Genomic DNA, 27,884 nt, shown 5'->3' with positions numbered 1-27,884 from the left:
AACTATGTAAAAGTGTCTGGACAGTATATAGGAAGTTTTGAATGGAAAATACTCTCCAGTATTTGATGAAGCATATTAGATGTCCTATTCCTACTTTTCCCCTTACTTATGTCTCCCTATTGTGTATCCTCACATAGGTCAGTTCTACTTGGGTCTCGGGGACTTGACATATCCCACATCTCCCAGCGATTGGAGAGTCTGAGTGCAGCCACCACCTTTGAGCCTCTTGAGCCCGTGAAGGATACCGACATTCAGGTAAGCACTGCCAAGTGCAGGTGGAACCCAGAGCATATAACCCAGGCTGAAGACCCTGGCCCTTTATTAACCAGCTGATTAAGGAATTTCAGTTTTCTTTGTTAATTTTCTTCTTCCTCAGATATTAAGAGAACAGTAGATTCAGCTTTGGAGGTATAGTGGAAAACATTGGGTTATTTTCAGAGCTCTCTGTGTAGCTGAATTTAAGAAAGCAATTCCAACCTGCACTTTTTAGATTATTATAATTAGGAGAACAGATTTCTCTTCTTTCCTTGGGTTTAATCCAAGGCTCAGAGACATTAGTCTCAAGTTTCTTTCGCTTTCTTTGCTGGATCTCAAATAATTTTACTATTCGTCTTCCACATTTCTTTTTTACATCTTGCTTGTATTGGTTGGCAAAGAGCTGGGGAAAACTTAGAGTACTATTTACTGAAACCTACTCAATGATTTCCAAGAAGTGTTTGGCTGCATTAGTGGCACCAGGAAATAGTCTAATAGAGCACTCCAGTCTCATTTAACCAAACATGCCACTAGCAATCAATAGCTGTTTTAATCTAATCAGAAACTGACATAAAATTGTTAAGGAAAAAACTCACAGTCTGTTTAGTTTTTGAGGAATTGGAACACTGCATTTGCATTAGTGAAGGGACAGTGGGGCACCATTTTATTTTTTTTATCGTTGATTTACCTGAAAATGAAAGGATGCCTCCTGCAGAGGCAAATTCTAGTAGAAATGGGCAATATTATTTGGGCTCAATTTGAATTAACACTCTTTACCCCAGTACCCTTCCTAAGAACCATTTTAGTCCATCTAATGGGCACATTTCTACTGCATTTATTTGAATTCAGAAATCTAAAACTGTACTTTGAGTTGAGAGTTGAAGAACTATAGATATTTTTCCTATTGCTGCTATGTTCCCAAAGTATGAAAATCCAGTTTTTCCAGTTTTATATGCTAAATCATATTTGCCTGTCAGCTTATAATTGCCTTCTCATTTCCATGTAATCTTAAAATGGCATGTATACCTTTTAAACTTTTTTTTTAAGTTTTAGCTCCCCTCCCCCGTACAACTGCTTGAGGCTATCTATTAACAAATACGTATAACAGGGATGAATAATCACCATATATTTTGGGAGTATTCCTAATAATGTGGAAAGAAATGGCACCTGCTGAAAGGGTTTTTGTTTGTTTTTAATGTTGAAAATACCAAAGAAATTGTTTGTTTGAAAAACAAAGTGTTTTTTACATTTTCTTTGATATTCTTGGAGTAGATATTTTGAATACTCAACAGCATTTTGTGCTGCACTTCATGCATTTCCAGTGATGTGAAACTCCATTTTTTTTACCTTAAGGTATTGACAGGTTTGTAAATGTATTGAGTCATAATGATCATCTCATGTAACCTTGTACTTAATCAAGAATACCCTCCTTCAACACTGCTGTTAGATGGTTTTCTGACAATATATGCTCAGTTACATCAAAGAGAATTTCTTAATTTGCAAAGAGCGCACCAGAGCTTTGGTCCTGTACCACTGAGAAATCTTTGAACTTTGAGATTAAGGATGCTTCCTTTTCAAAAGTTCACCTCTTGGCCAGGCACAGTAGCTCATGCCTCTAATCCCAGCATGGTAGGAGGCTGAGGTGGGAGGATTGTTTGAGCCTAGGAGTTCAAGACCAGCTTGGGCAACATAGTGATACCCCCTGTATTTGGCCATTCTTGCATTGCTATAAAGATATACCTGAGACTGGGTAATATATAAAGAAAAGAGGTTGAATTGGCTCATGGTTCTGCAGGCTGTGCAGGAAGCACAGCACCAGCATCTGCTTCTGGGGAGGCCTCAGGGAGCTTTTACTCATGGCAAAAGGTGAAGTGGGAGCTTGCATGTCACATGGTAAAAGCAGGAGCTAGAAAGAGTTGGACGGGGTGGCGGGGGGCGGGCAGTGGGTGCCACACACTTTCAAACACCAGATCTTATAAGAACTCACTGTCATAAGGACAGCACCAAGAGGATGGTATTAAACCATTCATGAGAAATCTGCTCCCATGATCCAGTCACCTCCCACCAGGCCCCACCCCCAACATTGGGGATTACAGTTCAACATGAGATTTGGCAGTGACATGTATTCAAACTATGTCACTCTGTCTCTACAAAGATAAAAAATTATCGGGGTATGCTGGCGCACGCCTGTAGTCCCAGCTACAGCGGTAGCCTGAGGTGGGAACATCACTTGAGTCCAGGAGGTTGAGGTTGAGGCTGCAGTGAGTCCTTCCTGTGTGTACCACTGTACTTAAGTCTGGGTGACAGAGCAAGACCCTGTCTCAAAAACAAAAAACAACTCACCTCTTCGTTGTGCTGTTCCAGAATAGCTTCAAAAATGCAAAATGGTCAGTCCAAGATAACTTTTGATTAATTAGGAATTGATCATCTAGACCTGAAGTAAGTTTAAGGCTTACTAGTTTTGAAATGAGTTCTCTGTTGACTTCATCTTCTTGCCAGCAAAGGCTTAAAGGAGCAGATTTAGCTTTGGCCTGATCGGGGGAATTCTGTTTTATCAACAGGGATTGGAGGTTTTAAGTTGTATTGTGTGGTTCAGTTGACCTGTGCTTAAACTTCTATACACATATCCTTCCCTGACTTCTTGTTTAGTAACCAAGTGTAAGAGCCAAGCCAGCTTGCACTCCTGGCACGGAGTGATCCTCCTCTTAATTCTTCTCATAATGTGTTGGTTATCCAAGAAGAGTAAACTTGGACATTTTCAGTGATTTGTCTTTAGAAAAGCCACATATACTATTTGATGGACTTTTTTTTCATTTCTTTTAATTGCTTAATTGAGATATAATTCACATACCATAAATCTGATGCACTTTTGTAATTGAACTTCTGTTTTTCAATCAGTACATTTTTTTGAGGTGAGAATGCACCCTAATTCCATGTGCTATCAGTCAGAGTGAAATTATTATGTCAGTTTATAAGCCACTTAAAGTACTGTTCATAAAAAGGAAATGCTGATGCATTCTTTGACAAATACTGTCCAGGACTTTGTACTGTCCATTGTTTGCATTACTTATAAGCTTAAAGGCATTTTGCCATGTATGCATTGTCCTTTTCTATTTGGTAAACATTGATTATATTTCCTTCTGCTTCTAATGGAGCTTGAAATTAATATGGGTTTTTGTTGTTACCATTTCATTGTTTGTCATAATCAATAATGTTTGTGTGCATTGTGAATGCATTTTTTTTAAATTGCTGTGACCAGCAGAGGTAGTATATTAAAGAAATGCCACTAAAATATATGTATGGATGATACTAGTAGAATTTTTTTAATGTTTATTGATTTTATTTTTTGGAAATGGTCATAAAGAAGGCCTACATTTGTGTAATAGAGGTGAAGAGTGATAACAGAACATGCTGCTAAAACAGCTGTACTGGATCTTTTCTAAATGACTTTGTAGTGCTTGGGAGTATGTGTCCCGTCACAGAGATCCACTTGCTCACTTCTGTCTTTGGAGAAATAAATATTGAGGGCATGTTGCACATCTTTACTGTGATCTGAACAGACCTAATGTATCATGGATAATGTGTTATATAATAATAAAGTGCAAATGTACATAGTTCAGTTATATTCTGGGCTTTTTCACTAGATTGCATGTATATTTCAAGAAGTCTGTGCAGAAATAGCCTGAGTTGGCCATGAAAATGGGAGGTGCAGTTTCTCAGCATTAGGCTATAATATTTTTAAATGGCATTAGACTTTCAAAATAACTAAGAGTGGAATTGGAATGTTTCTAACATAAAGAAATGATAAAACACTTGAGGTGAAGGATATCCTGATTGCTGATTTGATCATTACACATTGTATGCTTGTATCAGAGTATCATGTATACAACATGAATAAATATAATTATGATGTATCCCTAATAATTAAAAATATTTTTAATGGCATTAGACCATTGCAGAGCAATAATAAATAATTGCCAAACTTACTATATTAAATTCCTAGGGATGCTGTAACAAAGTACTGCAAACTTGGTGGCCTAAAACAACAGAAGTTTATTCTGTCACAGTTCTGGAATCCTGAACTTTGAAATCAAGGTATTGGCAGCACCACATTCTCTCCATAGGCTCTAGGGGAGACTCCTTTCTCTTCTGGCTTCTGACTGGCTCCTGACATTCCTTGGCTTATGGCAGCATAACTTCAGTCTCTTCCTCCGTCTTCACAGGGTTCTTCCTTGTGTGTGTCAGGTCTACCTTTCATGTCATATAAGGACACCAGTCATTGGATTTAGGACCCACCGTAAATCCAGGATAATCTCTTCTTGAGATCCTTAATTACATTTGCAAACACCCTATTTCCAAGTAAGGTCACATTTACAAGGACCAGAGGTTGGGACCTGGATATATCTTTTTGTGGGACACACACTTCAACCCACTGTACTTATAGTGCCAGAAATTTTAAAACTGTTACTGTAAAGAACGAAGCATCTTCAAATCTAACTCCATTTCACATTCATGGGCAGTATTGGGAGAAGATATCCATTGCTAGTCGTTCAGTACTGCAGGTCCCAACTAAGTCTCTCTTGTCATCCTCATCATTCTCTTTTAAGCCTTTGGGAAATGAGGGTGACTACTTATCTCTGATTTCAGAATTTAATAGTAGTTACTCTTTCTAAACATGTTAACAGTCTGTAATGTATTTGAGAGGTGTATCTAGAGACATTTTTCAACTAGAAACTCTCTGCTTCTTAAAGTATTAAATATGTAGTTTTTAAGGTAAGTATAGATGGCATTAAGTTTTGGCATTTTTCCAAGGTAGAAGGAACTGCTTGTGTGTGTATATATATGTAAATGCCCAACCCATTCTTTTTTCTTTTATAACTTATATCTTTGCTCACTGCCTTCACTTGTCCTGGAACATCCAAGCCCTAATTTCAGTCTAAGACCCTAAGGCTTTCCTTAGATGTCACCTCTTCCCTAGTCTTAATAGACCTGTCTTCCCCACAGCCTCCAAATATAGTATATTGGCTTCCATGCTTAGGAAAAGACAAAACTTTCTGAATGCTTCCTTACAAAATAAATAGAAATCTAGATTATGTTGTTGGAATTGACTTAGCAGCCAATTCTAATCTTAGTTAAGTGAAAATTCAGCTCCTTCTACCACCACCCTCCCCCCCCAAAAAAAGACTCTGTTCTGAAGGTCTTCATAATCTGCCTAAATCTCCAGATGGAAATCTGTCCTATATGAGTAAAGAGGAAAAGAAGTGATAAACAGGATAAAATACCTTAAAAAAATTAGAGTCAGGGAAACTGATCTACCATATGTAAGACTAAAGGTGTGATAATAACTGACTGTTAAAAACTTGTTTTGCTTGCCACACACTGTGTCTATAACATATTCATTATTTTCTTCCTTTTTCTGTCCTTGGAAATGTAGAATATGCTGAAACCACTTTTAGTTTGTCTTTTAAATAGTAAAATAGTAATAGTAAGAAGAAACTAACTGGCTTTGGTAAGTATAAAAATGAATCAATGGCCGGGTGCGGTGGCCCACACCTGTAATCCCAGCACTTTGGGAGGCTCAGGCAGGCAGATCACTTGAGGTTAGGAGTTCAAGATCAACCTGGTCAACATGGTGAAACCCGTCTCTACTGAAAATACAAAAATTAGCTGGACATGTTGGCGCACGCCTGTAATCCCAGCTACTTGGGAGGTTAAGACAGGAGAATCACTTGACCTGAGAGGTGGAGGTTGTGGTGAGCTGAGATGGCACCACTGCACTCCAGCCTGGCCGACAGAGAGAGACTGTCTCAAAAAATAAATAAAATTTAAAAATGAATCAATAGTGTTGTAACCCCTTATCACCTGAATTATTTTTATAGTCTATCTTTTAGTTTTCTATCTTCTGCTCCTTAAATGCAGCTATATATAATAGCAAAGAGGAAAAGTAGTTGCTCACTAATTAGGTGTTTGTAGTACTGGCAAGTTGTTGGTTGGGAACAGGTTGCAGAAATCCTGTGGCAGTTTGTTGGAAAGAGGGTCAGATTTGCCTAGAATGATTAGTATGCTAATAGCTCTTCAGGAATTACTGGCAAAATATTAATATTGAAGAAAAAGTGCAGTAAAATTTCCTTAGCTTGAATCAGTTAAGGGAAAGTACAGTCTGAATGGGTAAACAGTATCTTAATTCTAAGACTGAAAGAAATGCAGTTGTCATTTTCATCTGTTTCTGAAACTGAAACTGCTAAGTATGTTTACCAAAGAAAAGTATTATTACCAGACCTGCTTTAGCAAATCTAAGGAAGAGATGAAGTTCTTAAGAGTTGCATATGTTTGCGTACTGATAATTTGTGTAACGATTCTGAGAAACGGTTTAAGTAGGCAGAACATCCCTGTCTTCCATCTTGTTTCTGTTCTTAATATGCCTGAGTAGGCTCTTCTGCACAAAATGGTGATCTAGCCCAAATTGGATGATTTTGAACTGATGAACTGTGGACCCTGAAGGAATAAGACTTTACTCTCTAAATATTTTCACATAATATAAAAATATAAGGGACTATTCCATGGAATCTAATGGTGTGAAGGCTTTTAGTTAAGCATTTGTGTTTATTGATCTCCTTTGTTATATTCCTCTTGTTCCTAAGAGAATGAACAGGATGTTCATGATACCCTTTCTTTTGAGTTTTTAGAGGGATTTAATGGATATTTGAATCTTGGTCTTTCTCAGCTTATGACAGCTGCCCATCCTGGACTTAAAACAACCTATAGTTAATGCTCCTGGGCTCAGTAGGAGCGATGAATCTGATAATCATCATATCCAAAGTCTGTTAGTTGGAGAGAAATCCTTTCCTGGAACCCTGGGTACATTTTAGGCCAAGATTTGGGTGTAGTGACTGAATTGCGTGTAGAAAAGACATTACATCTTACTGTGCCGTGTTCTGGTTCAGGGACAATAAGTGGTGCCAAGCTTTGTCCCCTATGTGAACACAGTGGTGTCTACATCACACCTACTTAATAAACATATTTGCTATTCCTTGTCATTAAACCCTGACCCAGTATAAATCTTAGAGTTGGTAAAAAACCAGTAAACCTGTAAAAAAAAAAAAAAAAAAATAGTGTCTTCACAGAGGCAGGCTAATGTGGCATCCTCATTCGTGTTTATAATTAGGTAGCGTAATGCTGATCACAGTGGTAAGAAATTGAAACGATTTAATTTTTCTGCCTGTCCGTGATAAGGGAAAAGGTAGGCATTGTGGTCTGGTGGCAAAGTATGCAATTACATTAAAGTATTCTGTGAATGGAATTAAAAATGGTAACTTTGGAATAAAAATGGGTCTGGGGAAAATGTGAAAAACTGCTTTTATGTGAGCCAGGGATATAAGATTTCAGCCTTTTTATTTATCCATTCACACTTACTCCTGAATGCAGAGCTTTCAGAATAAGCAAGTAAATGGATGCTGAATGCATTCTGAACGAGCAGGAAATGACAGGCTTTTTTGTCTTCTAGGAGGTTTCTTATATCCTGTAGTGAGCAAGAGAATATCAATTACCAACTTAAAGAAGAAAGAAGTTGGAATGGTTCTCTAAGAGTATTTTGGAACAAGCCCCGTGGCTAAAATATTTATCTGACATTTTAATAGAAGACTTCAGATATTGACCAGGCTCTGGTGCCTTTGAACTGGAGTTGAGTCGTCCCCTCCCTCCTTCACCAGCTGTCTCTTAACCTGCCGATATACACTGATGCCCCAGCACTCTGGAGATGAGAAACATAGATTGACATCTTCAGTCTGGCATCTATAAATTGCTTGGTTGCAGGAACCAGAAATGGGCATGTCTTTTTATCTGCTGAACTGTTTGATACTGGAGTAGTTGTGATTTAAATGGTGATTAAAGCCTTGTCAAATATTGAATGTTTTACTGTAGATCAGTCTGTTGTTCTCAGATGGCAGCCCTTTACCCAGTGTGCCACTTTGATCTGCTTGCCACAGCACCTTGTGATCTCTTATTTCTGTTTTGGAATGTTCGATCCAAAGCTGTGCAGGTCTGCAGCCTGATGTGGCAGTTGGCAAACTGAGGCTTCTCAGTTACAAAACTTTGGGGCCCAGGTTGTTGGTGTCTCACTAAAAATCCATGATCTGCGGTGGAACTGAGAGAGGGGATTACATGGAGGGGAGACCCTTGGCTTTACTTCTTTTTGTTTGTTTGTTTGGTGGAGACCAGGAAAAGAAGCTGGGAGGTAAGACGGGCAACATCTCCTACTGACAAGACCTAGACTTATAATTTTCTTTTTTTTTTTCCCAGGGTATCAAGCTTAGGCAGCAAGGCATGCCTAATTCTTTTTTTTTTTTTAATTATACTTTAAGTTCTAGGGGACATGTGCACAACATGCAGGTTTGTTACATATGTATACATGTGCCATGTTGGTGTGCTGCACCCATTAACTCATCATTTACATTAGGTATATCTCCTGATGCTATCCCTCACCCCTACTCCCTCCCCACAATAGGAGCCGGTGTGTGATGTTCCCCTTCCTGTGTCCAAGTGATCTCATTGTTCAGTTCCCACCTATGGGTGAGAACACGCGACTTAGCATTTTCTTTTGCTGCAGTGTTCTAAGAACCAGTGTGTATTGCTATGTTTTAAAACATCTTTCCATTTCACAGATGCTCAGCTTCCATCTTGCACTTCAGATATGGAGAGGCTGAATGTGTTCCCCAAGCCCAGGTTGCTGGCAGCCATGCTGGGACTAAGGCCCTTGATTCTGACAGCTGCTGGTCTGCAGCGATCACAAGATCAACAGTGGTGCACGCACCACTTTAATTATTCTGGAGGACAGAAGGGCCAGTCCTTGCCTCTCACTGTGGAGTGGCTGTGAGGCTGAGATGCCATCAGCAAAATCCTGCCTGTGCTTTCCAGAAAGCTGCAGCACTTGAAGCATTGCAGCAGAATCTGCTGAGCAGGGCTGGGCATGACACAGCTGCCAAGAAATTATTCAGAAAGAACCCTTGTCTTATAAGACATATTTGCAATGAAGACTAGGCTATTTGTTTAATTTATAAAACAAAAGGGAGGGAGGGTTAGGTCAGCAGAATGTAAGTGGGAGTGTGGATTTACTTGCTGATTTTTAAAAATTACTGACTAATTTGGTTTACTTATTTGAATGGGATGAACAAAAGGATATGGGGGAGAGTTTCTTCCACTCCTCCCTTTTCTTTAAAAAAAATAGTCTATTTTAAAATGCTGTTGCTATCTTAGGGACAGGTAGAAACAGCCATGGAAGGTTATATGATATGCTTGATTTGCTCAAGGTACCAGAATACACTAGTGTGATATTCCCTGGGAGTTTTCTCTCCTCTTCTAGTAGGTTCTGTCACTTTCATAGTGCACATCAATCTGTCTCAACAGGAGTACCAGTCTCTAAATGAGCAGGGCCTGGCGGACCCTTGAAAGTTTATGGGCATTTACAGGATCATTTAATTCTGTAATGAGGTCCTAAACTGCCCCAGATGTCTTAGCATTGAATGAATATGGTGGTGGGTGTTATTCATTCAAAAGGTGCTTTTACTGAATCAGTGCTTCTCAAACCAGTTTTTTTCCTTCACTTTGCCTCAGACTGAGAGATACTTTTATAAAATATAACAAAAATGAATTACTAGGAAAAAAAGACATGCAAAATACAAGCCCTCTTTAAAATTGGATTTGATAGCTATAAAATTACTCAGTTTGCTATAAAAATCTCTAAATCCTTATTGTCGGTTTTTGCACTTACCTGCTGCAGACTGGGAGCAAACCATTTGCGGACCGGTGCGCCTTTGACCATATTTTGGGTACCACAAGTTTAAATAGTTGTGTTTTTCTCTCTTTCCTTCTTCCTTCCCTGTTTCTCACCATTGCAGTGAAACATAATACCAGAGACACATTAAATTCTTGTCTTTTGGCCAGGCGCAGTGGCTCATGCCTGTAATCCCAGCACTTTGGGAGGCTGAGGTGGGCAGATCACCTGAGGTCAGAAGTTTGAGACCAGCCTGACCAACATGGAGAAACCCCATCTCTACTAAAAATACAAAATTAGCTGGGTGTGGTGGTGCATGCCTGTATTCCTAGCTACTCGGGAGACTGAGGCAGGAGAATTGCTTGAACCCGGGAGGCAGAGGTTGCAGTGAGCCAAGATTGCACCATTGCACTCCAGCCTGGGTGACAGGAGCGAAACTGTGTCTCAAAAAAAAAAAAAATTTTTTTTTTTTTGGCCAGGTGCGGTGGCTCCCAGCACTTTGGGAGGCCGAGGCGGGCGGATCACGAGGTCAGGAGATCGAGACCATCCTGGCTAACATGGTGAAACCCCGTGTCTACTAAAAAATACAAAAGATTAGCTGGGCGTGGTGGTGGGCGCCTGTAGTCCCAGCTACTCAGGAGGCTGAGGCAGGAGAATGGTGTGAACCTGGGAGGGGGAGCTTGCGGTGAGCCGAGATGTGCCACTGCACTCTAGTCTGGGTGACAGAGCGAGACTCCATCTCAAAAAAAAAAAAAAAAAAAAAAAAAAAATTTTATTTTACCCTAGCTAACATCAGGGAGGAAAAGCCAAGGTTTATTGAACATTTATTATGTTCAGATGCTGTGCTAAGCACTTCCTAGGCTTGCTCATTTAATCTTCCCAGCAACCCTCTGAGGTGGGTACTTATTGTTAACCCCATGTCACAGATGAGAAAGCTAAGGCTTGCAGAGGCTAGGTATGCCAGACCAGAGCTCCAGTCTGTTGATTTGAGTCTAATTCTGTGCTCTTAGCTGCCTAGGCTTTAAATTTCATTTGTAGACTAAGACTGTTTTCGTAAAGGAGTGAATTTTTTCAGAATGTATTAGAAGGAGGAAAGTTAGTGAAAGTATAAAATAGAAGTGTAATTGATCTTTCATTTAGAGCAAAATAAAGAGAAGAAAGCCCACAGTGCCGGAGAAAAGTATACCATCTTTTGAATGGTTGTGGTAGGCATAGCTCTTATTTACACAAGCTTAGTAGTAAAATAACAGTGATTGAGGGAGAAGCCAGAACATACTTTCTCAACCCTGATGTGAACTCTTGCGGAGTGTTGGGAGGTGGTGGTTGAGGGGCATTCACTTTGCAGAAAGACCAAACCTATTTCATCCGTTTATCTCCAGGTGCTTGCTTTTTTTTTGCCATAGTTTTCTGCTTGCTGAGCTGTCAGTTTAATTTACTCTCTAAAACTCAGCCTATTATTTTTCAGGTTTGCTGCCCTACAGGTACACTGTAAAGGATTTCTGTGAAATCCTGGAGCAGCTTAGTTTCAAAATGCCAAAGCTTTGTGCTTTTGAAAATAGGTTGTGTTCAGCTTCTTGCTTGATCATCTTTGTTTTGTTTTGCTTCTGAAGCTGAACTTGAGTTAGAAGCATGATGCTAGAAGCAATTTAAAGGGCACATCAAGTTTTTACTGTAATACTGAACTATTGATTGTTGACTTATTTGTAGGTTTAATGCAAACCCATTTCCTTACTTAGCGTCTGACTGGCCATTAAGCCCTGGCAGTGTGCCGGAATGTTGAAATCTTGTATTGCATAATATGATTTGTCTGTCTAAGGGTATTATGTGTATTTGGTTTTAAAGACACAAAGCCCTCAACTTTGTGTGTATATTCCAGGGTACAAGACAGATTTCTGTACAGCAAAATTCTTCACGTCTAAGAGTGTAAAAGTGAGGAATTGACTTTCAGCTGAACATTAACACCTGATGTCTTGCAAACTGGTACTCTTTGGGCTATCTGGCTTTTATAAACAAACACAATCTAGCATAACAGAATCTAGCATAACCGAATCAGGAAGAGAAGCCTAAGCAGGGAAGGGAGAAGGGGTGTTAATGAGTATGGAAGAGTAGGTGACAATTAGGTTTGCCTGGTTCCACTCTGCTGGCGTGGAGTTGAAATTAGAATCTAGGTAAAGATCTGGTGTAGTGTCCTGTTCATGGAGAGAGCTGGCCAGGGGCTCAGGAGTGGTTGGAGAAGTCATCATTGGTCACAAAAAACTTTCACTATCTTCTTTCACAGCCTGGGCATCTTTTGACTGGAATAAAAGATGTGTTTTCACCCCTCGAGTTAAGGCTGAGGGAGTGAGATGACAAAAACATTAAATCTGTGACTTTGAGAGCAAATGAGAACCAAATGGCTTTAAGCAGGAAAAATTGACTTCCCCCATCCCCACCAATCACAAAAATAGGATGGGCTTAATTCAGAAAATTTGGAAAATGGCTCCATAGTCACTTTCTTGACTGCTGTACTCCCCCTTGAAATTGTTAGAACAGGTACTATTTGGGGAGTGTTGAACTTTTTAAACCAGATACTTGAAACAGTAGAACATCTGCTGTTTGAAATGACAAGGAAAATTGATAATAGAGAAGTGAGGGACTGGTACATGAAGTGTGTGTTAGAAATAGACTGTAAAAGTGGCCCTCATAGGCCGGGCGCGGTGGCTCACGCCTGTAATCCCAGCACTTTGGGAGACCGAGACGGGTGGATCACGAGGTGAGAAGATCGAGACCATCCTGGCTAACACAGTGAAACCCCATCTCTAGTGAAAAATAAAAATTAAAATGTGGACCTCATAGCTCAAAATTGGTCAATTCCTATAAATTGATACAGTGTCTTTTCCTTTATTCTGTAATGGAAAGCTTCCTTATGTGCAAAAAGGGATCAGAGATGTGCTGATTTCATGGACAACCCTTACATCATTTCATTATCCCCTCAAACTATTTGTAAGGCTGGTTATTGAGAAGTTCTGTGACTTTGTCCTAATTTGGAAGATTTAGGGGGAAGTAATCGGCCTGGAACTTTGTATGAACTTTGAGGGACACATCACAATAATCTTTTCATTTGTATAATACTTTTCAGTGGGCTTTGTCATTCTCTTGTTCCACACTGCAGTGTATAAGATGGATTGATTGAGTGTTGGCATCATCTTTATTTAAAAGGGGAAGAAATTGAGACTAAGATAGATTAGTTACTATAAAAGGTGGAATTTGAACCCAAATAATTCCTTTTTTTTTTTTTTTTTTTTTTTTTTTTTGTGAGACGGAGTCTCACTCTGTCGCCCAGGCTGGAGTGCAGTGGCGCAATCTCGGCTCACTGCAAGCTCCGCCCCCCGGGTTCACGCCATTCTCCTGCCTCAGCCTCCGGTGTAGCTGGGACTACAGGCGCCCGCCACCATGCCCGGCTAATTTTTTTTTTTGTATTTTTTTTTTTTTTTAGTAGAGATGGGGTCTCACCGTGTTAGCCAAGATGGTCTCGATCTCCTGACCTTGTGATCCACCCGTCTCGGCCTCCCGAAGTGCTGGGATTACAGGCTTGAGCCACTGCGCCCGGCCCCAAATAATTCTTTATACCTTGCTTGTCCTGTAGTCTTACTTTTCTTATGCCTTGCTGAGGAAGGCATCAAGTGATGGATTCGTTGGGTAAATGCCATATTATTCTTTTCTGCAAAGACACTAAGCCAGTTCTTTCACCACTGGTCGAATTTCTTAATGGTTTGTCCCTGCCTTTCCTCTGACTATTTCTCACTTGTTTTCTATGGAACGACATTTCCATTTATTCCCTCCAGCATGAAAGACTTGCTGGTTAACTAAATTAGGGATGGGAATGCTACTTAGAAGAGTAATTTGGCATGATTGGCTTCTGTGGACTATACACTGAGTGATGATAAACCTCATTTTTTCCATCTGAGATATACTTTGGAACAAAAAGTGATACTGATGTTTGTTGATACTGCTGACATAGTTTACTGCTGTTTTCCTTTATGTGAAGTGGTGCTGGGTTTATGCTGTCTGAGTAGTTCATTGCTGCCAAGCAAATGAAAAGTAGCAAAAACTGAAACAAATGCCATATTTGGAACTTTAGGTGGACTGGAAGGAATGTCAGGGGTTTTAGAGCAGATTGAAGGAAATATTTCTTTGTTTTGTTTTTGTTTTTGCCGTTATATTGCTTTCTGCTTTACGCTGGATACCGCCTTCTCTGTTCCCTTCCCTTTCTCATTCTTTTTCTTTTTTAGTCTTTGCTCCTTTCTTCCTTTCACTTTTGCTTTCCTTCTGTCCTTTGCATCCCCCTCTCTGCCACCTGTCCCCTTGCCTCAGCCTTTTTAGACTGGCTGTCAGCAGGAGCTGCCATTGCTAATGGGAGTGTACCAGATGCCTCAGTGGTATTGAGGGCAAAAGAAGGGTAGAGAACATGGTTGGGTAGAATTTTTTCTCATATTTCTGAAAGTGTGAGCTGTAAAAACATGGCTGTTAGAATGGCTCCCACAGCTTGGCAGTATGCACCCACCAAAGCTATCTTCCTGTGGAATGAGCACAATTGGAGAGAGAGATTGGACTCCAGATTCTTTATACCTTGTCTTGTTGTCTTACTTTTCTTATGCCTTGCTGAGGAAGGCGTCAAGTGATGGATTCGTTGGGTAAATGCCATATTATTCTTTTCTGCAAAGACACTAAGCCAGTTCTTTCACCACTGGTCGAATTTCTTAATGTTTTGTCCCTGCCTTTCCTCTGACCATTTCTTACCTGTTTTCTATGGAATGACATTTCCCCATCGGGGGCCCGGAAGCTCTGTGGGAGCCTAACCTTGCTGTCCATCAGAGGTGGGCCTCTTCCTTGTTTCTCCACTGCCCTACATACTCTCATTACTTGTGTTTTCTGCATTGGCAAACCCCAAATAAATGGAATTTAGTTTTATTTGTCTAGCCAGTTTGCTCATGTTCTGCTCTTATAATATGTACCCTGAAGTGCATTTCCTTACTCTGGCCGTTGCCTGAAGCCTCTGCTAATTTTCTACCCTTGTTTTTTAGTGTCTGACTCAGCTTGGTATTGAGGGCCTGTAAGAGTTTTCTGTTACAGTACTGTGATATTGCGAAATATGTATTTGGTCTTGGACCCTGTTTCCTCCAGCCTGCTGGGAAGGGAGAGGAGCTGAAGGTTACGTTGATCACCAGTGGCCAGTGGTTTAATCAGGCATGCCTACATAAGGAAGCCTCCATAAAAACCCAAAAGGAAGTCTTCTGTGTTGATTGTCATTGTGTTGTGAGAGCAGAGGAGACACAGTTTGAATTGGTTTGTCCTCACAAGTACTTAGTAAGCCGAGGTTTGAGGTGAGAGTTACAACTTATTTATTATTAGAGGATTGATTACATATTAAAGCCAATTCTAAGTAGAGGGAGAACAGGGAAAGAAGACATTTGGTTGTATTTCTTGTGTTTCGGAAATGAAGTTGTAAATTAATCTACCTCCCAACCTCATATATGCTTTTCACCATTTGTTAATTATTCATTCTACTTTCTTTTTTGAGGATGGGGCAGTGTTATGCGATGGGGTTTATTTTGAAGCAACAAGTGCATTGCAGAGCCTTTTAGGCATCTAGGCTTTTCCTTGAGGGTTAGGAAGGGGAAGGAGCCACTGATCTCATCTCTAGCTCAGATTGGGTTTAATTTCTTCCTCCATTCCTCTCCTGCCCTGAACACCTTTGGCAACCAGAAAAAAGCCTTTTGATCAGTGATTCTAGAGTGTGGCGCTCAGACTGGTAGCATCAGCATCACCTGGAAACTTTTAAAAAATGTGATTCTCAGGCTCCTCCCCAGACCTGTTGAATCCAAATCTCTGAGGGTGCAACCCAGAGTCTGTGTTTTAACAAGTACTCCAGCTTGAGATCTACTGAATTAAGTGATAACAGAAGTCTGGTGTAGGTAAACCTACTTTTCTAGGTGTCTCTGCCAACTTTTAAACTCAGTCCACCTGTGGACTAATACTGATTTTTTTTTTTCACTAAACAAACTGTAAACAAAGCAGCCTGCAAAGCAGTGTATTTATCTTTTAAGTGTTTGAGTCCATAAAAAATTTATAACCACCTTTGTTTTTATCTTTGCTTCATCAAGAACATAGTGTTCAATATAATATATGCTTAAAACATATATATTTTAAAACTTACAACTTATAATTTGTCAGTTATAATTGTTTTCATCATAGAGGTATTGAATCTGATATTAAGGCTGTAGCTCAAAATATACTACCTAAAAAGTAGTCAAAGCCCAGAGGAGAATAAAGAAGAGAGGGAAACATGGGAAAGGGAAGTGGGAGGATTAATAATCCCATCTTAGTTAATCATCATTACCCTCTCTGATTGCTGTGAGCGGATGTGCTGTTGCTTCTGCAAATGTTAATAATTCATGGATGGACTATGCCAAAAGAAGGCCTTAAATCTGGTCTCTCAGCAGATTAAATACACCGTCTGCCATCAGTAGGAGCCAGGAGAGATGAAAGATGGACTTGTTGTTTTTATTCATTAACCTGATTTCTCTACCTTTCTCCCAACTCCTCTCATTCTCATTTTGTTCACCTTTTCATTTGCTTCTCTCTGTATGCCCCCCACACCCACCATTAAATGTGTGCTAGGGATTTTGGGTCTACTGTTAATGACATTAGATTTTACTTTTCCTTAGCTGCTAGTAACAACAGATGCCATGAGAGAAAGCAGAGAAGCAGAATAAGTATTTCTTTGGAAATGTCTAAATCAGTCTGCATATTTGAAAAATGTATTAAAATGTGCTGCCTGTGTTTTAGAAATCATTTGAAATGGCTTCTCTTGGCTTTGAAGAGAATCCTATTGTATAGATAGTTGAAGATACATGCAGTGCTCTTACTTTATCCTGGTCTGGTGGTATTTTCTCATTTTGCAGATGAAGAAACTGAGGCATGAGGTGAATGATTTGGTTACCTAGAACCCAGTTGTTCTGACTCTATTTTCAGTATGCTTTCCACTGGACTTGATCACTGCTTGATTTTAGAATTCATATGTGGGTGGTCCTATCAGTCACCAGATTAAGGTTTTTTTTGTTTTGTTTTGTTTTTGAGACAGGGTCTCGCTCTGTTGTCCAGGCTGGAGTGCAGTGGTGTGATCTGGGCTTATTGCAGTCTCCACCTCCCAGGGTCAAGTGATCCTCCCACCTCAACCTCCCGAGTAGCTGGGACCACAGGGGCATGCCACCATGCCTGGCTAATTTGTTGTGTTTTTTCTAGAGACGAGGTTTCACCATATTGCCCAGGTTGGTCTCAAACTCCTGAGCTCAAGCAATCCACCTACCTTGGCCTCCTAAAGTGCAGAGATCACAGGTGTGAGCCACCACACTCAGCCCAAATTAAGTTCTAATAATGTGTAGGTAGCTTCATAGGAACACTTCACCAGATTAAATGCTAAATGATAGTTTGCCAAGAAACACTACAGTTGGAAAAGGCTGATGACCATCTGGAGTTATGTAGATATTTCTAGACTTCTGAATAATAATGCTCAGCAATTTATAGGTTAATCAGTCACGTTGAGCACTTATTTGTGCATGATGCTGTGTTAAGCACTTTAAGTGGATGTAATATAGTCCCCATTCTTATTACAGTTTCAGTGTTTTAGGTTTTCCTGAGGGAATCTGGCTACTTAAAATGCTCCAGTATCTTCTTAAGGGTGTGAGATGGCAAAATAGTAGAACTGGAAACATTTTGGTCTCCTCAGTAGTTTGCTGGAGGACTTAGTGTTAAGAAGCATGTTAATAAAACTGGACCATTGTTTTTAAAACCATTTGCGAGTCCCTGCTGGAAGGCTGATGGAGAGAACAGTGTGGGGAAAGTGGATTTTAAAATCAGCCTGTTTTTCCAAAAAAAATTTTAGAATTGCAGATCCTTGTGCCCCTATTTTGAGATGAGGAGGGCACAGGCACAGGGATGAAAGCCCAACCCAGTATTTTATAGGGCCCCATAGACAAGGCCACCCCTCCCTTGCCATGGTTGTCTATCCTGACCTGAAGTAGGGGTGAAGAAAGGCAGGGGTGCTCTCACCTCTCTCACCCTTCGTGTAGGACCAGTATCCCACAGGTCATCACCATAGTTGCTATTTCAAATTGATTTTACTGTCATTTCTCAGCATTTTTACTCTGGTTATAGTTATTTTTTTTTCTTAAGGTTTATATCCTTGAATATACTTTTATTTGTTGGTGCCAGATTTTTTTTTTTCTTTTATCGCTTTGAGGAATGCTATTTTCAATTTTATAATAGGGATTGATGGAAAAATAAAATTTTGCCTTTAAGTTTTCTTCATAGAAAACTTTCAGAAAGCTACATTTTATTTATGTCAGTGGGTAAAACTCTAACCTGATAATGAAAGAAATAGTTTTTTCCCCCTTGTTTAAATCGTTGAGGGTTGGATAATTTTAATAATCCTTTTCTTTCTGTTGAGGAGTCTTTTATTTTGTATTTTTCTTACCAGTATCTGGCCATATCACTGTTTTCCAGATAGTAGCACAAATAATGAATATGTGCAAAAACTATATAAAAATTAAGGTTTTAGTGTCTTTTCTTTAACATAATAGTAAAATTAGGATGGACTCTGCTTTTAATAAGCAAATCCAAATCTGAATATCTGGATTTGTAAAGAAACCTTGGGACAATGTTCAGCTTTAGTATTCCTTCAAATAACAGCTTCCCTGCTGAATTTAAAATAGAATTTGTTTAAAAGAATTCTATTTACAATCAACCTGGCAAGAAATACATCTGTTGTGAAAAGTACATTGGTAACAAGAATTAACAAGCTAGAAGCCATTCTTGTGCAACCACCACCATCCCCCATGTAATGACTTAAAATTCCATGAAATCTGGGGCTCTAGCAGGCACCCATGCAGTTTTCCTCAGTATATGTCCCATAGTGCTGTGCCAAGAGCTCTCTCTGTAAGGAAACAAGAAAGCCAGTTCTTGGGCCCAAAGCCAGGACCTGGGCCAGAACCTGAGTTTGAGTCTCTCTGTGCCTGAAATTTTGTGGCTATGAATCCAATAAACATATATCTTATTATTCCATTTATTTTTTACTGTGGTAGAACTTCTTCACATATTCTACAAGTTCTTGCTGAAAGTCTCATTTGTTCCTTCTGTCTAAATACCAAGGCTTAATAGATGCTGAGAGAGACAGAGAGAGAGAGAGAGAGAGAGAGAGAGAGAGAGAGAGTGTGTGTGTGTGTGTGTGTGTGTGTGTGTGTGTGTGTGTGTGTGTGACAGAAACAGAGACAGACCGATAGGAAAAGAGCCTTTCCCATTTTGATTTTCGGAAATCTGGGAGCCTGCTTAAAACTGTAGTGAATTGCCTGGGAGAAATATTGAGAACTATACTTCCTCTTCCCATTTTAGCCTCTTCCCATTAGTAATTGCTTTTATTGGGGAACTACTTCTTGAAAACACATTTAAAATGGAAATCTTACTTCTGAAATTTCTTTCATCCAGGTGCATTTCGTGCCTGGCCCACCTATAAACCCTGCTGACACCCTTTTGGTTTATAGTCATATCAAAGGCAGAACCACCACTCTGGGGAAGTAGGAACTTGGTAGCCAGGAAAACTTATTTTTCCCTGTTGTTTCTTGACCGCTGGGCAGTCTAGTTTGTGTATCAGCAAGAGAGAATGAACTGTAAATTGTTTTATTGCTAAATAAGGCTGTGCAGAAATCTTCTGTTTTTTTATTGACTGCCTAAATCTGGTGTTCCTCACTTAAAATAATATTCAGGATGAAATGTCGTGATAAATTAGCTGATTGCTTTTTCATTCTTAGTGGATTAGTAAGGACAGATGAGCTGTAAATGCCATACCACTGACTTTGGGTCAGGCCTCTCATTTTCCCCAAACCTCCCTGGCTCTACTTGCATATAATAAGGAAGCCAAGCTTGGGAATTGAATACTGTTGGTAATGATGCTTAGTCACAAAAAAGAGCTTAGTGCCTCGGCACATTGGCCAAGAACCGCCTTAGTATTTTACCACCTGAGGCTGGAATTATCTCAGGGAGCTGAAAAGATTTGAAAGAACAAGCAAAAGTAATATTTAGCTCTCCTTTAAGTGTAACTGCCTGCATCTACCTGGGCAGGGCCTGGTAAACACTAATAAAAATTAAGAAGTGGTTTTGTTGAGTGCCCATTAAGGACAGCACTATGGAGATAATTCGAATAAATACAAATTCTTTATGCTGCCCTCTGGAAGTTTGTCTTCTACCTGGAGAGCCAACATCAACATTCCTGCGAGATCAAACTGTCCAAGCTGTGTAAAGTGACAGACAGACTGAATGATTCTAAATGCCATGGGAGTTCAGAGGCATGGAAGCGGTTAATAACGACTGAATTCTGGGGTAGGTGGGAAAGACCCCCTGGAGCAGATGGGCCTTGAAAAATGAAATGGGTTTAGCTTGCAGGACGTGAAAGAAGAGTAATAACCTGACTAAAGTCAGGGAGGTAAGAAATGGAAGTTATGTGCTAAGAAGAAAAATCTGTCAGGGAAGGGCAGTCAAACATGGAAGGAGTGACTGCCAGGCAGTGGAGTGTAGGCGGTAGGTGTTGAAAGTTTCGGAGCACATAAATGTTGAGAAGAAAGGAGGGAGGGCATGGCAATGCTTATGGAAGTTGGTTTGGCCAGTGGAAGGATAGCTGCTAGATGACATTCAGAGGCAATTGTAGTAATACAACTTTGAGGTGACAACAGCCAGGACCAATGTGGTAGCTGAGAAAACAGAGGAAAAAGATGTGTGAGGGACATTTGGGATAAAACATCTGCCACATGTGGTGCCTGATGAGCTTAAGAAGGATGTTCAGAAATTGCGTGAGGTTTGGGGCAAGGAGAAGGATGGGTGCTTTTTGTTGAGGCTAAGGAATTGGAAGATTAACTGGATTGAGAGTTGAGATTTCATTTCCATTTCTGATGTTCTGGTAAGCTATCACTGTGGAAATGCTCCTGAAGCATTTGGAGATGGGGTAAGAAAATTGCTCAGAAAACAGCTCCATACAGAATTTTCGAGAGCCACGGGCCTAGAGAGAATTGTGGCAGTAAAAATGAATGTGTAATAGGAGAAATGTTTAGCGGGAGGCAAAGGGCCCAGGTCTTAGCGAGAAGAAGCCAGGAGGAGGTTGGTAGCGGTGGGGGTGGAAAGGGAGCAGGGACCCAGCTATCCCAGCTATATCTCAGAAAGCTGGGAGTTTGGTCATAGAGGGAGTCATCACCCAGCCTCACCTGACTTCCTTCTTTACTCTTAAAAGCACTTACCCACCAGCACTATTACTTGATCTTCCCAGCAGCCTGGAGAACCTGGCAGAAGACAGAGCAGAGCCCACCAGGTATCTGTAAAAGTTTTTCTGGGTAAATCCTGTATATGGTCACTGTACTATAGAGCTCTACAGTTGTTCACTTGAATGTTATTTTACCTGGCAATTATTATAGCTCTACTTGAACCACAAAAGTTCAGTAGCTCCCTTTTCTAGACTATAATCTCTACATTTGTTTAAGTGAGCCCACTTTAATCCCTTTTGTTAATAAATGCTGGATCCGTTAGTTTTTAACCCTTTTCTTTTTGTGTTGGTTTTTGGTATCTAGGGTTATATAAATCCAAAATACAAAATTAAACAATGGACTACCAAATTTAGGAGTAGATCACTTTATGTTCAGTTAGTGACAAATAAGTAGAGAAGCACTTCCTTTGTAAGGTGACTTCTTTGCAGCATTTTTGTTGTGACCTCCTTGCCTATTCAGGCATCTGGGGTCTGAAGGCACTTCTGCTCTGAGGTCCTTTCCAGGCAGCATATCTTGCAGCCAGACTCTCATCTAGTTTCCTTGGGATACTTGTAGATGGAGGAAGAAGGGGCTGAGCTGATTTAGAATTTATTCTAGCTAGCATAAAGAAATACCCTCTTAATTTATGCTGGCAATACTAAAGAGGAAAAATGTCTTAACAGTGACTTGGTGAGGTTATTTTCAGTAAATAAAGAGGGTTTTCTTACTTCCCTGTAGTGAACCTCAGATGTGTCCCTTGGGAACAGGTTTTACATCCGTGAAATAGTTTGACTTTAACCACACTTGGGTCTTTGGGTTCTTTTCATCCCCAGGCAGAGACTCCTATTGCTGTATATCCACCATGCTCCAGTACAGTATTTATTTGATCAGAAACAAAAGAGTTTGCTTCTTGCACTGGTTCAGAGAGAGGTCCCCCAGGATTGTCTTTTGTTCAGTAATTGGAGCATAAGCTGAGCCTGGTTAATTTCAAAGCTACCCTCAACACACACGTTTCTCCCTCCCTCCTTGTGCCGTTTTCTCAGCTGTTGGGGTACCTTGTATTGGGTCTGGAACAAAAAAAGCTTGATTGTTGAATGTTAGCTACAACTACTGTGACATCTGCTATGGCACCACATAGCACTGTTGGTGCAGTTAATTTTAAGTTAGGGTAAGAAAACTAGAAAGCTCTTCAGCTTTACAGTGCTTGTTAACACATGCACCTCCAAATTATGCATTTGGTGTTATCACAATGAATAAAACAAAGGAAATCATGAGTTGATTTTTATGCTAGTAACATAAGTTCTTTCATTGTTATTCACTGTTCAGACCCCAGTGTGTTCCTATGTTCATTCTTTTTAGTTTAGTTGGGTTTTTTTGTTTGTTTTTGTAAGGCAGAAATGTCTGAAACATCTCAACTCTGGGTATTTAATTGGCAAAAGTTCTGATACAAGAAATAAGTTAATTATATTTGTTCTTTTAAAGGAACAATGTAAGTTGGTTTTGCTTCTTAAAATACAAAAATAATGATGGTAGATGAGTAAGAACCGTCAGTAGTCAAATTCTGTATGCTAAATAGCCAAGTTAATATTTATATAAAAATACATCATGAAATTGGCAAATATTATGTGGCTTTCAGGTTCTGCAGTATAGATGTTGGTTTTGCAACCGACAGATTGCAATCTTAGGGTTTGTGGGGTTTGTTTGTTTTTTTTTTTTTTGAGGAGAGAATGGTTCTATTTTTCTTTTGCAGTCTGCACCATGATGATGGCCCATCACCTGACCAGCCTGACTTTAATCATCTGGTGCCTTGGTCTTAGCGTGGCTCTATCTTTGCTTTTTCACAAGCTTTCCTATAATTGTACAGTTGTTTGCTGCACTGAATTTCCTTTTTTGACAGTGAAAAACATAATATTTTAATGTAGTCTTTAATTTTCAAGTTACATGTTAAAACATGGAGGAAAAAAATCCCTTCCTGAGTAGCACTTTTTAAAAAATTGCAGTAGAATGGGAATATTCATTACTTACACATCATATATTTTCCCCTAAATGTTGTACAAAGAAGTGACAGTTGAGCTGAGCATATGTTAATAAAAGGTCTGCATTTTCCTGTGTCAGTGACAGTTTCATTGGCTGAATATTCCTGAAATGCAAATAACCTCTGTTCTTTTCAAAGCTATAATTAATCTGAATAGTTATTAAACAGTATCAAAATCTTTTAACTACTAAGAGGCCAAACATTTAAGATGGCGAATTTACTGTTCTGTTTGAAGGACAGTACAATTGACAAGGGCACAATGATCCGAGATGCTTCTGTATGTTGTATCTACACATACTGTAGACTAAAATGGCAGAATCTGTCTGCTGCTGTATAAAATCTTTTAACTACCATTTATTTTAGCATCATGGCATGTGCAAATTCCTGCTGCTCAGTTAAGGGACCAGCTTCACAACTGGTGTTACAATCTGTGGCCACAGCACTGCATCACAATGCAGCAAATGCATTTTCCACATTAACCAAACATGACAGCTGAAGCGATTATTAACCGTGCAAGATGTCGGAAGTCATCAAAAATTCACATCAGAGTAATTGCAGTGGTTTGGGTTGGGGGAAAAAAGTATCATAGCATTCCTTGCCTACATGTTTCTCTCCCCCTCTTAAATCTTAACTTGGTACAGTCCGTTAACAATAAAATACCCTTCTGTAACCTATAAACTGTTACTCCCATCAGTTTGTGCTTTCAAACTGACGGCTGACTTCTCTGAATTTGTGTAGAGCACAACGAATGGTGATGCCGTGCTCCGGGGGCTGCAGTGCACCCTTTTTAAAGGGACCTTGCAATCTCATTGTTTAATTTGACTCTTTAGTGCTTCAGTCACATCAGCACTTGCAGAGGGGTTGTTCTTTTCCTTTTTCTTCTTTCTCTCTTTTTCTCTTCTCTCTGTTCTTCTCCCCACCCCCATCCCACAATTCAGGCAGTTTGGGGTGGGAAAAACTTGAGCACTGGTTCCGACAGAGCTCATCTCATATAAGAAGGTATGGAAGAGCTGCAGTGACCGACAGCATCGACCGTTCTGTAACTCCTTAAATTTAAGAGCTGCAGGTAGGATTCCCCGTGTTTTAAGAAATTAAGACAAATGCACCCTGGTAAATAGAGTGGCAGCATGTTGTTGCAGTGCCTCTGAAAGACAAGGTCTTCGTTTGTTTGAAAATTTGAGATAAATTTGGAAGTAGTTAATTCATTTGATAGAAGAAGTACTTGATTCTTCTGAGAATTGTTCAGATTTGTATCTTGCCATTCTAATATTTTTCTTTTAAAAATCTATTGGGTGGGGCAGCATTTGCTTAAAGATTTGAATAGTTGGTTACTGGGATTTTTGTGAACTTCTTCTTTAAGTAGCAAGTAGTGTGGTCTTTAGGATTTTTAAAGGAGATACATGTGAAGTGCAGAATTGTTGCATGAGGTGGAATATGAAAATAGAATTTGTTTTATTTGCTAAAACCAGATCCTTCTTTGAGATTGCAGGTGAGAGTGAGTGTGTGTGTGTGTGTGTGTGTGTGTGTGTGGTGTGTGTGTAGGATTCTTTAGGAATTCAGTCCTTTATATTTGGTGATTAGGGAAAAAGTACCATTAGAAATTTTTTGAACTATCTCATGAAATGTTTTAGCATAAGGCTTGAAATGAGAAGAATTAAATAGTAACACCAAAGATGAGGATTCCTAAGTATTTACTAAATACTGGCAATTTAAATTGAGATGGTCCTTTTTTATTTCTTAAATTCAGCCTCAAAAGAGGTGATAGGAGTCCTTTAAGTATATTTCAAATTTTTGGCTAAAGAATATAATTTGTGTAAGTGAAATGAAAACTTCCTAAGTCGTGTAAGCATTATCTGGAGGGTGACAGAATTATAAATGTTGCCTGTAATACTTTTAATACTTTGATTAATATCAAAGATACATTTAATTCTGCATTATAAAGCAGCTTGTTTGTTGTCTTCCCTTAAAAGCAACAACAAAATACGATGATGTATATGGCTTTTTATCCTAAAGAATGTATTTGTATTGTGGGACCTGTGGGGTCTGGACCTCTTTCTGAAGCTTGTACTTGGAAATTGTTCACCCTAGTTGAGGGGTTTATTTCCTTTTGGAGGTGTGGGGACTTTCTTTACTCTTAACAATAGGAAGACTTGAGGAGCTGTCAGTTGTGGAATAGAGGAGAGCTGCTCAGCAGAGGGAAAGGAACTGTGAGAATTCGGCTCCTCTTGGCATTGGAGTTCTGGATTTACCCATGACTAAGATTCCTTTGAAACTCTGACCCAGTGCAGCATTGCAAAGAATCGATTTCTGAGATGAGACAATGAGATGTGGTTTGCATTTTGTAAAGATGGAGGAAACCTCTAACACTGACCCTGTATGGGAGATGACTCAATTATCCATGCCTTGGTACAGTTGCAAATTATTCTCCTTTGTCTGAAGTGGGTGGATGCCAGCGCCTTCATCAGAGCTCCTTAATTTAATGTATGGAAAATGTCTCAGCCACCATTTTTAACAATTAGCTGTATCATGGTCGAGGTGAGCTGGATTCTGAAGGCAGCTGCAAGGCCATTTCATTTACATTAGGTTCTATGGCACAGAAGCTTTGTTACTGTAAAACTAAGAAAATGAATTTGCACATTGTATAGAAGAGTTCTTTAGGAAGGTGGAGAATATTCCCACAAAGAAAATGGAATTCTTTTGTCTACAGTAAGTATTTCTTTTACTCATATAGCGGGGAGAGGTTGAAAATTTGCTTTTGGTTGAATGTGCAAAATAGACTTTTAAATGAATGCTGCAAATATGAAAAGTATAACACAGAGGTTCTTGGATTTTTTTAAAATGTATTTCTCAAAAACCAGGTGTGATATATATACTTGAAATATAGGTTTTATGAGTGATTTTAGCACATGATTTTAATTATTCATCAGTAGTTTAAGTTAATGAGAAGTATGAATTTATCACTAGTCATGAATGGAAATAACACTTGAGAGGAAAAGGAAATCTGAATATGGTAAATTTAAAAGAGTTCAGGTTTCTTTTCCCTGTCTTTTAAAAGCACTCTGTTTTCCATTCCTGAAAAGAATTGCTGGATTTTAATTTTAGTTTCTTATTTTTGCTCTTGTTTTTTATGCAAATGCTTCCAGGTTAATGACCTGTAATAGCTGATTAAAATACACAAGAAACAAATGTTTTGACAAAACAAGATTTTTGTTTTCAAAGATCAATAGATTGAGGCTTTCACTCTCACTCATGGGAATAATTTTTAGTGCCTTCTACTTAATTAATAGTTGTGACTTCAAAGCTGCTTGTGTAAAACTCCTGTTTGTAATTGTAAGCTTATAAATCTTGATTATTAAAATTAATTGGATTTGACCCAGCTTATTTCTTTGTTTCTTTGTACTGTTACTAAGAGGAAAGAAGTGGATTTTAACTTTGATTTGTGTTTCCTTTAAAGGCTGAAGAATTTTTATCTTTTAAACCCTGAAGAATTTATAGTGAGTGTATTTTATAGTAAACTTTACCATGAAGAATTTGCTCAACATGCTTTATTAGCTGTTTCAGGAGTTGAAGCTTCACAGAACTGGGTATCTGAGAATCCTTTTAACTTGATATCAAATTTATAAAGCCAGCTGTTCTTCTAGGTCTTGTTGCACTAGCTCCTGTTTATCCTACTCAGTGAGTGCTGTCTTCTCTAATTAATAGATGTTGGAAGCTAGGGAGAAAATTATTTTCTTCACATCAGCCTTTTCATTGACATAGGAAGGTTCAGTTGTTTTAAGCCCTGGTTAGAATCCTACAAGATCCATAAATCTGTGTCACAAATATTAATTTACAGAATAAGAGCCTAAATTTCAGCATAATTTTTTAATTCTGGGGACAGCATTTAACATGTTTAAATATATGGTAGAATGCAAAGGATTCTTTTCCCTTGGTTTTTATGAGGCTTGTACCTTGAAAGAGTTTTAGGTCAGCAAATTAGAACTCCATTTTAACTGCAGATTTGCTTGCGTAAAATGTTTGGTTGGATGACATGGGGGGTGTCACAAAGCCTCCCTTTGAAATTTTTACACTAAAACTTGGTTGAAGATCCTGGTCGTTTTTCCTTTTGCTGGCTTTATAATAAGGCTGGGTATTAAGTACCCTGGGGGAGGTAGCAGAGACCCAGTTTCTTCCTATATTCTTTGCCTCCACCATGGTCTACTCAAGTTTGGCTGCTCAGAAGAGGCTGTCCTTTCTGGTACTTGTAGGGGATTCCTGAACCTCTTCAATCTGGAAACTTCAGTTTTCTCATGAAATTTTAGCCTGGGTAATAGTGAAGAATCAGGGATTGGTTCTTTTTGCAACAAAAAGCGTATTTGTATCAAACCTTTGACTGCTCTGGCAGTACCATAATGTGGATAAGCAAGCATGTCAGCCAGCTCGCTAGGAAACATCCGTGGTACTAAGATGGCAGAGAGGAAGGAGTAAAATGGCGTCACCAGGAACACTGTGATAAGGGGTG

At 39.3% G+C, this 27,884-nt stretch overlaps 1 protein-coding gene across 10 annotated transcripts in view; it reads left to right on the top strand.

Annotated features, from left to right (window-relative positions):
• NUP93 (nucleoporin 93) overlaps positions 1–27,884 on the top strand; it is a 113,664-nt gene that overhangs the window by 26,330 nt on the left and 59,450 nt on the right. For 6 of the 10 annotated variants that reach the window (XM_003916914.5, XM_031658235.1, XM_031658237.1 and 3 more), the window contains one exon: positions 138–255. In XM_003916914.5, coding sequence (XP_003916963.1) covers positions 138–255 — 118 coding nt within the window. Of the gene's footprint in view, positions 1–137; positions 256–23,899; positions 24,450–25,382; positions 26,090–27,884 lie in introns of those variants that run through there. The other 4 variants (XM_003916915.4, XM_031658239.1, XM_031658240.1 and 1 more) reach the window with 3 other exon arrangements.

Source organism: Papio anubis, chromosome 18, assembly GCF_008728515.1.
Source record: "Papio anubis isolate 15944 chromosome 18, Panubis1.0, whole genome shotgun sequence".
NCBI classification, from domain to species: Eukaryota; Metazoa; Chordata; class Mammalia; order Primates; family Cercopithecidae; genus Papio; species Papio anubis.
The sequence above is the reverse complement of the archived record's forward strand: the minus strand, read 5'-3'. Positions and strand labels throughout refer to the sequence as shown.